Here is a 13,336-nt window from a genome sequence, read left to right as displayed (position 1 = left end):
CTATATGATTGCTGTAATGAATGTATTTATTTGCATATAAATGGCTAGTTTCTCCTGCTGTTTGAAAGTTGCACTGCACTCCCACATTAAAAAATAAATTAAAATGCCTGCATCCAACTTACAGTGCATCCAACTGAGTGCAGACTTATCCTGAACTACTTATTGAGACACGCTTGGCAGCACAGAAATTTGGCATGCTAAGGGCTGCCAGATGGCCTGGCAAATATATACTAGCATTTGTGCAGTTCTACAGATCAAGCATGAATTAACAACAATGTTAACTTCTTAATTTACTTGATTAGGTCATTAGGTGAGGATAACTTTGAATAAACATTTTGGCAAAGGGGACAAAATTAGAGCAAATGTCATCTCTAAATATTTACCATTAAACTAACAAAAGATGTCTCGGCTAGTAGAAGATGTGTCAGGTCATCAAGGCTACAATTAGACACAATCCTAAATCAACCAGCCTTTTTTCCCAACAGCCTGCACTTAAGTGCCACTCACCAATTTCAATAGGATTAAATTTGCTTAACTGCAACTCTTTTTCAGTACCGGACTTAAAAAATCTTAAAAATTTATTACCAGGTACAGCCTTAGACCAAGCTAAGTGAGTATATTTGGGGAATAATAAGGAATAGATTATAAAACAGACTACTGTGTAAAAAGACAGTAGTCATAATTCAAATACCTAGAAGAATGTCAAATTCTTCCTTGGAGATTTATTTGTACACCTCATTTACCCCTTTCTTTCCAGACAATTGAATTCAGGTGCACAAGACATTACACACTCATTGAGCAATAGGGATCGGCTCTAGCAGCACTTATCAGCAGGAAACAAAACATATGTGGACATTAAATCTGCTCGTTGTACAAGTGTTAATTAGATGAACCAAAGCTGTTAACATTATTCACTAATTAGCCCTAAATATCGCACCGTGTTACTAGACACACAATATGCATGGTGTTACTAAATGTACAATGTGGCAAATCCTAAATGCATAATGGATGGACAAGGTTCATGTTGAAAAGTTAGCAACACTTTAGTCTTTCCGGTATAAGACCTAAGGCAGGCACAGGCAAACTCTAGCCCTCCAGATGTTTGGGACTACAATTCCCATCATCCTTGACCACTGGTCCTGTTAGTTAGGGATGATGGGAATTGTAGTCCCAAACATGTGGAGGACCGGAGTTTGCCTATGCCTGACCTAAGGGCTTCCTTTTATGGACTAGTGCTCTAGCTACATAGCTACATGCCCTGGTTTGTACATACATGTTTATGAGAATGGGGTCAGCTTTGAAACAGTATGAGGGGAGAAAAGGAATTTCCTGTGTGAATCAGGCTTATCTACATAAGCACCCTGTCAGACAGAGTTTCAGTTCAGTCAAGTCTCCCATTAAGAAGTTGATGTGATCTAGCAGTCCAACAGTTTTCTGGGTCATGTGGCCAGCATGACTACACCACTTCTGGCACATGGAGGACTGATGAGTGCCAGAGTGTATGGAAACGCCGTTTACCTTCCTGTCGCAGCGGTACCTATTTATCTACTTGCACTGGTGTGCTTTCGAACTGCTAGGTTGGCAGGAGGTGGGACAGCAACGGGAGCTCAACCCGTCGCGGGGATTCGAACCGCCGACCTTTCAATCAGCAAACCCAAGAGGCTCAGTGGTTTAGACCATAGTGCCAGCCTGTCCCCATACACACACACACACACACACACACACACACACACACACAGTATATTATTTCTCAGTTGACCATCTACTTGGCAATGGACCCTGCTAGGCCAAGGTCAGATAAATGTAGAGCTATTACTGAACAAACATCCTTCCTATTCAGCTAATTAGTTTTTAAGCTACCTGGTATCAACCCAGTTATTCAGTTGTTTTCCAAGTATTTTATCAGCTACATTAACTCGGCTGGGCCAAATTCCTACTAAAAATTGGCATCATTCATAGTGTGAATTAACCCAAATAGTCTGTGAGGATCCTCATGAGTTGGATCCTCAGACAGTTTATTCTCAGCGTTCAGTTGTTCACTGTTGAGGTAAATGCAGGAGTCTGAGGGTAAGTTGCTGCTTCTGGTGAGTTGTTCTTCATCCACTTCCAAGGTAGGATATTTCTTTTTTCGAGGGTTTTTGTGTTTCCTCCTGACACTGTGATCCAAGGAAGCATAGCACATCTGACGCTCGGCTGTCTGCTACAAAAAGGCAAAGAATAAGTAATTCATATTATTTAGTCATGGGATTGTAGTTATTTTTAAAAGAACCTATGAGGTTGCAGTATGTGGGGTTTATTACATTAATTTAACCGATTATAAGGCCAGCGCTTCTATCCCCTTTTCCAACCTTCACACTGAACACACCTGTTCTGTGACCGACATGTTGTCATTCACCCTTGTCATTCCTCCACGCTATTCCTTTCTCTCTGCTTTCTGCCATTCTTCTAGGCTTTACCTAGAATGGATTTCTGTGCCGAAACACTGGCACACTTTCTCGTCAGGCAAAAGGGGGGAAAGGTACACACCTTGCAATGGGCAGGTAGCACAGTGCATGCCAGTATGCCACCTCATGGCTCGTCACATGAGTGGCTGTGGCATGAACATATGAAAAAGGCTGGGAAATCACTGCACAAAATCCCCAGGTTAAGGAGGCTGCAAATGGATTTTTCCAGAATCACCTAAAGCAGAAATGAGCGGTAAACTTGCTCCATTAGTTTCTCAGAAGTGCCTCGTGTGAAAGCTCAAATATAATGCGCAAAATAAGAGTGAGGGAAATGTAAAGAAAACAGAACAAACTAGTGTGAATGGAGTCATTGTTTATTTGTCTTACTATTAGGTTTGCAACTTTTTTAAAAAAACAACAACACTTTGTATAGTGCCATGCACACTGGTGTTGCTTAATAACTGTTTATAAAGACTTTAAGTGTAAACGCAATAACTGGAGTATAAGGAGAAAATGTATTGGGGCTATTCAGTGAACCTTTGCAGAAGCACTAGCAGAAGATGACTTGAAGCGCAGCACCTTAAAACATCTGAATTAGGTGCAAATAGGGGGCCTCAGAAAGGTTGTGGAAAGAGCTTTGTACAAACGTAAAGACTGGTTTGCGGGGAGAGGAAAGGACTTTTATTAAATAACATTCTTCCTGGAGGTCAGAAGAGGCCTTCTGCTAGTAGAAGGGCACCAAGCTGACAACTGAAGAGTATCGGAACATACGATTCTGGCATTTACATTCACACAAACAGCTCCGATGCAAAATGTCAACCTTCTCTAGAAAGCAAGTCTCCATAGTAATACCTGTACTTCACTGGCAGATGTGTGAGGGTGGGCATTCATTTGTTCATAGCAGCTTTCATCTGGAGATTGTATGAAACAGAACATTTTTTTTAAAAAAAGAGTTGAGTAATGCTACCAATCATTTAAATATCCTGCGCTGAGCTGTAGCAAATTATGGCCGTTTTAAACATGTCATAAAATATGAAAATACATTTAGAATATTCCCTGGGCTGTTAAAATAATATGATAGACAGGCGTCCAGGTATCAGCATTTAATTTCTTGTGTGTGGGGGGGAGCTTTTAAAATCTTCAAATCTAAATGTATCTGTATATATTGTATACGACTGCACCTTTGAACATTGTACCCAGCTACGTTGTATTCAGCTGTGCTAAACATACTGCAATAGTCTGTTCCTTTTCAATAAAAATAAAAAATATTCAAATCTTTGCTTACTCTCACAATAAAGGCTTTGACATATTATCCTAAGTGCAGGAGGCAGACGTCTTAAGCTCAACTTACTTAGTATGTCTTGATGGTGATGATGATTCAGGTTGTCATAAACAGGGCATTCTTCAGTATAGAACTCACCAGAGCTATAAAAGAAATTATAGCTATATTGTATGCCACAATGCAAGAGAGTCTGGTTGTGCTACAGCTGATAGAGTTCTGTTTGGCAATCACGAGGAGGTGATGGCCGTTTTTCGTGGTGGTGCCCAATCTGTGGAACCACTCCCCGCCCCCCACTAAATTGGACAAGCACCAACATTAAGGTCCTTTTGTCACATTAAAAATTCCATGCTTTCACGCTTTTGCTAATGCTTCATTTTCAGTAGGTTGACTATTGATGTTAACTCTGGACAAGGTTTCAGCTGCATTTTATATGTGACAGTTTTAATGCCAATCTTGCAATTTTAAAGTTGTTCACAATCATGTGAATGATGTGAAAAGCCGTACAGAAATGTCTTAAATAAATATTTGTACTTATATGTAATCAAGATAACTTTCCATACCAGCCCAATCACTTTTTACCCATAAAAAAGGAAAGAAAACATTTGCCATACCTTGGGTCGTACTGCTGATAGTCTTCATATATTTTATCTGGAAAATATTTTGAGTCAATTAGGAAATCATTTCACACCTTCATTTAACTCATCTTCTATAAAGCTGTTTTATTATTTTAAATCTTTCCTGACTTACACCTTTCCAGTCAGTAATTAGGCACAGCAGCCTAAATTTAACAGCTCCCGTTTAGATGTTATCCCCTTATTAATTTCATTTAATCCATATTTTTGTACATTTTCTTGTGTCTAAGCAACTCTGTAGTAAAAGTGTGCAAGAGCAAAGCTTTCTTAAAACCTTTAAGATCCCAAATTAAGTGATCAAAATGCATAGTAAAACCAGAACTGAGGATATCTAGTATCTGCAAAGTAACTTAATAATAATTAACCCAATCGTCCTTGGTTGAACTCTCCCACAGGTGACCAGCTAGACTCCACCATCCCTCTTATTCGAATGCATACAAAAATAAAATAGTTCCTATAATTTCCAAAGCACGTTTTTCCAACCTGTCTTGCCTGCAGAATTTACCTTTTCTCATTTACAGTGGCAGGAGCGCAGCTCTCTGTGATCATGTCCAGATTAATTTCAGACTAATTCCAGACTTCTAGTTCCACACAGGAAGCAGACTTAGGTAAAAAAGGGTAAAGGACTCCTGTACGGTTAAGTCCAGTCAAAGGCGACTATAGAGTTGCAGTGCTCATGTGGCTTTCTGGCCAAGGGAGTCAGTGTTTGTACAAAGACAGCTTTCTGGGTCATGTGGCCAGCATGACTAAACCGCTTCTGGAGCAACGGGAAACTGTGATGGAAACCAGAGCACACAGAAATGCCATTTACCTTCCAGCAAGCAGTACCTATTTACGGTATCTACTTGCACTGAAATGCTTTCGAACTGCTAGGTTGGCAGGAGCTGGGACAGAGCAACAGGAGCTCACCCCGTTGTGGGGATTTGAACCGACAACCTTCCAATTGGCAAGCCCAAGAGGCTGAGTGGTTTAGACCACAGCGCCACCTGCTCCCCTTCCACACAGGAAGCAGACTTACACAGAGAGAAGAATATGGGTCCCTAAAGCCCAGTATAGTCTTCAGAGTCTGCTATGATTGGCAACAACAAAGTCTCACTTACACACCCAATATCACAGAGTGACTTAAAACACAGCAAAGTCATAGAATTGTAGAGTTGGAAGGGACCAAGAGGATCATGTAGTCCAACCTCTCTGAAAATAAAATTTGTAACCTTCTGCATAGAAAGCATGTGTTCTAGCCCTGAGCTCTCATTACTCCTCACATTATTGAAAACTTACTATGGCATTTTTAACGTGTATTATTTTTGTATATGAATTACAAACTGATCAATCTAAACACAGATGACATTTACTTAAGAAAAAATAGCATTTAACTTTGCTCAAATCTAGCCTAATTCCTTGGCACTGAAAGGAAATGCTGAATAAATATTTGTGATTTTATGTAACACTGGTACTCTCCCCATTATTATATTGGATAACTGAAGCTTTGGTTGCATTAGGGAGGAAACCATTTTACAGAGTTCTAGTAACTATTTTATTTATTTTACGAGATTTATATACGCTTGATTGTTGTAAAGCCTCAAAGTGAGATATAAAAAGAATAATACAATGGGGGGGGGACAGTTAAAACCAACTGAAAATATTTAAAACATAATTAAAATGAATGATAAGCTATAAACCAGACTAGATACATCTCAGCATTCTACATGTCTAGCTATGTAACAAAAAAACAAAAAAAAGGTTTTTAGCAGGCACCCAAAAGAGTGCAGAGAAGGCACCTGCCTGGTATCAATACGCAGGAAGTGTGAGTGTTGCCACACCAACAGAACAACTTCTTGCAAATGTGGAACAAACATCATAAAGTGGTTGAGATGATATATATGGGGGTCAGGCGATCTCACAAGTAATCTGGTCCCAAGCTGCTAAGGGAATTATATACTACTAATAACACCTTGAACTTGGCTTGGTTGCAGATCAGCAAATCAACACAGGTCTCTGAGCAAAGGGATTACCGTATATGCTGTCAGGATATCACTCCTGTTAGCAATCATACAACAGCATTTTGGATGAAGCACAAGGATCTCATAAGCCAAAAAATCTACCGCCTCTTACTTTTCCTTTTCTTTTCCTTCAAGTAGTACGATACATTCTTCGCCAAGGAAATAATCATAATTGTCGTTACAAAACCAAGAGGTACCCAGCAAGGGATACATTGAAAACAGTCCATTTCTATAATAAAAAAAAAAATATTTACACATATTAAAAATAAAACAACATTTACATACACACACACTTCATAATTATTGTGACTTTCTATATCGGATCAGATTGTTACAATTAATGATTGATGTTTTATTATGTTTTTATATGTGTTGGAAGCCACTCAGAGTGGCTTGGGCAACCAGGAGGAGGATTGAAAATAAACACCTCTCTCCCCGCCCCATCGATGTGGTCTGTCCATCTATGTCCCCCACCCCCACCCCATTCTGGGTTTTTGTACCTATAATTGTGGGGTGTGCTATAAACTTTATAACCTCTTACCACTGGCAATCCTGCTCAACAGCACATTCAGTCGCCATGCCCACCCTGGCTTCTGAGGTTTTTACAGGCCCTGACCACACCCTTTCATGTTTATTTTCATGAACGTTAAAGGTGCTCTATTTTTAGAAGAAGAAAAGGTGTGGGTAGGCCATGGCTCATTATGCACTCGAGTCAAGACCAACTTTGGTCTTTGTGCAATGCAGCTACAGAATAGTGGAATGCACAGAGCCCTCTGGTTCTCTTTTCAAGGTACTTCCCTTAGGGAAAGAACAACACATGTTTGCTGTACAAACAACATATGTAAATGCCTCACTTGCAGGACATAGGAGGAAGGAGTTGGTCCATCTATCTCAGAACTGTCTACCCTGGATGGCAGTGGTGCGTCCATCTTTCCTAGGCTACCTGGAGATGTCAAGGCTTGAACCTGCAGCCTTCTGCATGCAAAGCATCAGTTAGACCACTGAGCTACAGACAAAGGGCTGGGGGTAGGATCTATAGCAGAAAAATGGCACAGGCTGAAAGGGTTGGGGAGAAAATCCTCTCCCCTGAGCAGTGCACAGGTCTTAAGTCTTCCACTTTCGTTTCCAGTCTCTCTTGCCCCCATTTTGTACAACAAATCCAGGAACAAAATGAAAGAAACGAGCAGCCATTTTCAGACCAAGCTTCCCTTGAACGTCTATGTTTTCAGACGCATGCTGCTTAGCAGGGCCAATTGGTGCCCATTAGAGCTGGCAGGGCTGCTACAAAGTCATGGGGTGTGGCCAATGAAGACTCTGAAATAGGGCCATTTGTTCTGATTTTCTCTCGATTTTCCTCCCTTGCACAGACAGTGTGGATACTTGCAGATCTACAAATACTCAGCACCTAACTAAATTGAAAATTGTCTGTCGTTGGTACAGAAGGGGCTCACACTGACACGGTTGTTTCTCTGCTGGGAAACAAGGTGTGCAGCCTCCACCTGTTCTGGTTCTCTCCCTTTGCAAAGAAGCAGCAGATACTTAAACACTGCACTTTTATCAGTACTTAGCACTCAAGTGTCTTAAATTGGTTCAGAAGGGCTCCCTGAGGTCTCAGTTGTAAGCTCCACTGAATTCCATAGGGATTGCTCCCTGAGAAGTATGTGCAGTACAGAACTGCAACCTAAATTAATTAGTATCTCCGCCTGTTCTTGTTTGGTATCAATTTCCAAGTGGGCAGCTATGTTAACCTGTTGCAGCAGGAATAGCAAATATTTTTTGTGGCACCTTAAAGTTTAATGAATTGATTATGACATACGGTTTTGTGGAACAGAGTCCACGTCATGAGATGCATGAAGAGTTAACCTAAGCTGGCAGGCACATATAGGTTATGTAAGCAGTGAGGTCAAAGTGAAATAAAATGCAAAATATACAGCAATTTTGTGAGGATGCCGTAGGGCTTGAATAGGCCTGAAGAGATATTTAGGCCAGTATGTTATGGAAGCTGTAATTAACAAGGTGTCTATTATATCTGACATAATGCTGTTGATCCTGTAGAACAAGTGCAGATCAGGTGTTTACATACAAAGCCCGCAATAACTTGTGCCCAGGAAAACTTGAGGGCCTATTGAGTGAGCCCTTTTAATCCAGCTTGATTGCTGAGAACATCTGGAGGAAGGTTTGTTATTTGTTCCCCATGTAGTAGCCTAGCTGGCTTCAGCAAGAAGTCAGGTATTTAGTTTGTGTATATACTGCCCAGTTTAAAATGCAGCTAGGCTATTCTTTTTCTCAGTTTGGAACAAAACTGGTTTGGTGCTTTTTTTACAAACAAGAACTTGCTGGAACTCAGTTCCGGCACCTCTCAGGTGGGCACCGTGGCCATTATAAGAGAAACAAGGGAGGCATTCATTGTGAGTTCCGGCACCTATTTTTCTAGAACAATAGCACTGGGGAAAACCATCCAAATGCAGTATTTCATAAGAAACCACAGGATAGATATGGCTTCTGTGTGAACAACTGCCTCCAAGACGAACAGTGGGAGCACATTGGATGCAGAAGAAACAGGAGTGTTTCCAGTAGTTTCCACTGGCATCTTTCAAGCAGCTCATGAAAACTTTTCTATGCCTCTACAGCTGGAAGTCAATGGCGCCCACCTGAAAGGTGCTGGAACTAAGTTCTGGCTCGAAAAAAAGCCTTGTAGAACCTAATAAAATTAAAACGAATAAGAGCAACTCAGGCTAAATACACTGCTACGTTCAGTATATTGGGTCAGAAACAGGTAGCGTGCGAACTTTAGGATTAAGCCTGCTTACACATTACTGACTTAAAACAGAGAGGTCATATTTTTCTCAATTCAGATTGAAGTTGGATCGGTAGGAAACACATCAAACAGTATTTCATAAGATATGGATTGTGGCGTAATGTTGTGTGTACGTGATGTCCCAAACCAGCAGTGGCAGCACACAGTATATATGGAAGTGTGGACATAGCTAACAGTCTTTTAGGCACCTGCTTAAGAAAAAGGCTAGGAGAGCCAAGCATCCAGGGACCATAGTCCTTTGAATGAAAAGACTATAGTTTATTTTCTACTCACTACATACCAGGCAAATGAAAGTAGAATCTGCTTAATACTGCACCTATAATTTTACCTTTACCTAAAAACAAAGAAAACATTTTCTCCAAACCCTCAGCAGTATAAATAAGTTCCTGTAGCAGTGACCCTTACCAAAAGCAAATCCATTAAGGTAGCAATCCTATGCCTACTGAGAAACTCTGTGGGACTTCCTTCTGTGAGTAAACACGCATACAGTAGTTTCTTCCTGCAAGTTACTGAACAATATAAAATTGGTGTAAACAAAGTAATCACCTTGATGACCTTTCAGGCTTGAACATCTTAAAAAGGGTCTGAATCTCTTGAAAGGTATCTTTAAACAGCAATTAATCAGAACACAGTTAATTGGGTTTTTAATATTCAAGCTGCGTGGCTTCAGAAGGTAAAAGGCACAGCATAAAAAGCAGCGGTCCCTTAGATCAGGTAGCAATTATAAAGCACAAACATTAATTGTACCTACCAATATTAATGGAATTGTTCCTCCACCTAATTTGAGATTATCTAAGGTTTATGAAGATGACAATAATAACTAGTCATCATAATAATTAATGCAAGTGTTGAACCATAAGATTTGTAACCTTCTGCAAAAATAATTAGCCTAAATTAGCATGCCCCAAATTACCAGTAATGAGGAAAAGGTACATACCTTTCAATTTCCTGCCGTTCATAAATTCAGCACTTTCACCCGAATAGAAACAAAAAAGGTTTCAGAGTTGAGATAACTTTGCAGATTATGCGGGGCGCGTTTACTTGGCCCAATTTTGAGTCAATATGGGCACCTGAAGCGCAAGTTTAAATCTTTGTAGATGCAAACAGGAAACAGAGTAGACACCAAGGCTTCTTCTCTAACAACCACGGGACGTGGGCTACGATTCCCCTCTCTTCATTGTTTTTTTAAGAAAGAAAAGATAAGATGTGTTCAAGTGATGCATTTGAAGTGTGACAGTGAGAGCCCTCCACCTCCAATCGAAGCACTCTTGAGTGGAGCCTCTGATGAAGGATTCACATAGAACATGCATCGCATTGTGGGGATTCACATTTTTCTGTCATTAAGACAACAATAACACTCATTTAGTGCAGCCTCTCCTAATTTCTGAATCCAATTTCAAATTGTGGATCTTGACAAGCCACGAGGCAGAAATACAGTAAGAGGCTTTTCACGTCTGACTGCTCTCATTTCCCACCACCGCGGCGGCATCATTATGATGATGAATGAGTAGAAGGGGGAATGGAAATCGCTCCATATAGCGCAGGATATAGGCAGGGGGTGGGCATGTTATGCATACACTGCACATGAGACACCCTCTACTCCCTCCCCTGCTTTTGCTGAACAGGTTGGATCAACAAGTGTTTCTTTTCTCCCCCCCCCCCCACATTCTTCCCTGCCAACAAATGGTTAACAAACGGCAGCCTCTGATTAGCCGTGGTTCCACGAGGGAAGAGTTTAAAAGGAAAGGATTTGAAAAGAGACAGTTAGTTGTGGGAGTTGAGAGGGTTGGAATTATGGAGGTTGGAGAGGTTGGGAGATAGGTAGGGAGACAGGTTGAGGTATAAAGAGTGAATGAGAGAAAGAGCTGGTTCTGGGAGGGAAACAGCTTCCGCTCTAAGCATATTGTGAAGGACAGAATGTGGTGTCCTGTAGGAGGAATAGACTGGAATTTTACCGGGAGGCAGAGGTTGAGCCAGGAGAAGTAGGAGCTGGAAAGGAACAGCCTACTTGGGACTCTATTCTTTTCGTTAGAAGAATCTCTCCCCTCCAGACTAAACTCCCAGACTCAGTGAAGGGAGGGGGTGTGGAGAGCCCTTTGATCTGAGGACAAATTCAAGAGAAATCACACTGTATTCCTGAAGCAACCTAAGTTGAATCCCTTTGAGTGATTTACTACCTTGCCTTAAATGAATCTTTATTGTTTATTTAAAGAAAACCAGTCTGAGACTCCAACTTACTAGTTACCCCCTCACAAAGATCCCACGCAGGATTCTCTGGGCTAAAAATTCAAGGGGAAAGGGAAAGAGACCTTTGGGTAAAGGATTGTTCAGTGAGGTGGGGGGCAATTTAAGTGAGAGCGGGCCCAACGGCGTGAGAGGGAAAAGTGCTGTCGTGCCTGTCTCAGCTGGGTCCCAAAGTGGAAGGGAAATATGCAAACTTTTGCTTTTACTTCAAAGGAGCGAATAACCGAAAGAAGAAAAGAAAGATATGCACTTGGGGAGGATCCATAGTTTACATGATTTGCATACAAAAGACTCTAGGTTCACTCTCCAGCATCACCAGATAGGGCTGGAAAATAACCCTGTCTGAAACTTGGGACAGCCACAGTTGGGACTGGCAGCAAGGAGCAGGTTGTGAAATGAGAGGAAGTGCTCCTTCAGATAGTTGGGGCCCAAGTCATTTAGGACTCTTTATACCAATAGCAGCCCCTTAAAATGGACTAGGCAATGAACTGGTAACTAGTGCAGCCCCTTTAAGAAAGGATGTGAACTCACTGGAAGTATGCTTGGATGACTGGAGGTCTGCCAATTTTCAACAAGCTTCTGCAGCTGTGCTTGTAAACCTGGGCTAGGCAGCAAGGAGCAGATGATATTTATCTTCATGCCACACGTGGAGCCACTTTTAAAGCCCCAGCTGCAGAGGCTGATTAAAAAGTTGGCCACCCTAATTTCAGTCACAGCTGACTCTGGGCATGTGCTCACTAATCAACATTTGCCGATTTTTGTCTCTCACTTAGCAAAACCAAGATTCTGCTAGGGATGCATATAACGCAGAGAGACCTGCTGGACTATTAAGAACAAAGAAATGAATACGGCTGCAACATTTAATTTGCTTCCTGTGCTTTTTGATCCATGTTGACCCACTTGAGGGGGGGGGAATCAAAATCCATAATTGGGCCATACCATTATTACAACATTTTTGTTGGCCATATTTTGTAACATGTTGCATTGGTTCTAATAAAGTAATAATAAGCTCTGGATTTTGGTCAATTGAAGGCTGCAGTTCTATACTAATATGTCTGATAGTATGTCCCATTGAAATCAATAGGCTTTACTTCTAAAAAGGCATGTATGTGATTGCTCTGTACATAATTACTAACTTTTTCATATAGCTTTTTCATTAACTGAAAGGTTACCCCCAATTTATTGGGCAGAAGATTTTTGTTTTCCTTTATATTTTTTAAAAATAGTTTTAATACAAAACCTATAAAAACTGTGGCAAGTGTTACCTTAAGAGAGACATGTGTCCTTCTACCTCACGCAAGAGGAAATGTCTTTTTAAGATTATGCCTGCTATGACAAATGAGTGTCTCATCTAAAAAACTAAACATGTTGTTTCCTTCAGAAATGTTATTTGTATGTGAGGTTTTATGCAAATTTAATCAATTAACTTAGGGTGACATTCCAATTGAATCATGTGCAGAGCCATTGTAACCGATGGGCATCAGTAACTGCACATTGGTTTCAATAGATCTATTTTGAGTCTGACTAACCTTGTATATCACCCTTAGTTTTACTAAAATAGCATACAACCCTAAAAATAAACCATGGCCTTGGTTTTAAATAGCATTTAACTGTATTTGAAGACAAAGATGTCTCTCTTGAAACCATTACTTTCATAGTCTCACCAGCTACTGAAAGCCATAGACTTCCTGGGGAGAAACCACTATGTTTTTTCCAGAACTTTGAGCGACACTTTCAGACAGGGGCCTCTAAGAAGTTCTGCACACAGATATTTTCCATTGAAAGAAATCCTGCCTGCCTTTTGTGAGACTTTGGTTAGACTAATGATGCAATGTAGTTAAACAAGTTCACATTTGATAACCCAAAAGTATGTGTTGCATTAACCAAAGCATAGACTGACCTCTTCTATGGGCCAT

General features: G+C 40.7%; 1 protein-coding gene and 1 long non-coding RNA gene across 3 annotated transcripts; one reads left to right on the top strand and one right to left on the bottom strand.

Annotated features, from left to right (window-relative positions):
* Positions 1–682: 682 nt before the first annotated feature.
* Positions 683–10,844, bottom strand: TRAT1 (T cell receptor associated transmembrane adaptor 1). 2 transcript variants are annotated; one of them, XM_081002792.1, is made up of 7 exons: positions 10,114–10,844; positions 9,582–9,685; positions 6,471–6,587; positions 4,338–4,374; positions 3,796–3,869; positions 3,297–3,355; positions 683–2,200 (listed from the first exon to the last, which is right to left on the bottom strand). In XM_081002792.1, the coding sequence occupies exons 3-7, from the start codon at positions 6,583–6,585 to the stop codon at positions 1,937–1,939; spliced, it is 549 nt and encodes a 182-aa protein (XP_080858918.1). In that variant the 5' UTR covers positions 6,586–6,587; positions 9,582–9,685; positions 10,114–10,844; the 3' UTR covers positions 683–1,936. The 2 variants fall into 2 exon arrangements, with proteins under 2 accessions (XP_080858918.1, XP_080858917.1); XM_081002791.1 differs by lacking the exon at positions 9,582–9,685.
* On the top strand, positions 10,838–12,436 carry LOC308475662. The gene is made up of 2 exons (XR_013985354.1): positions 10,838–10,997; positions 12,194–12,436. It is a non-coding gene; the product is annotated as an uncharacterized lncRNA (long non-coding RNA).
* Positions 12,437–13,336: the final 900 nt, after the last annotated feature.

This window comes from Podarcis pityusensis (assembly GCF_964106645.2).
Source record: "Podarcis pityusensis genome assembly, chromosome: 4".
Taxonomy (NCBI): domain Eukaryota; kingdom Metazoa; phylum Chordata; class Lepidosauria; order Squamata; family Lacertidae; genus Podarcis; species Podarcis pityusensis.
Note: the sequence above shows the minus strand (reverse complement) of the source record. Positions and strands in the feature narration are given on the sequence as shown.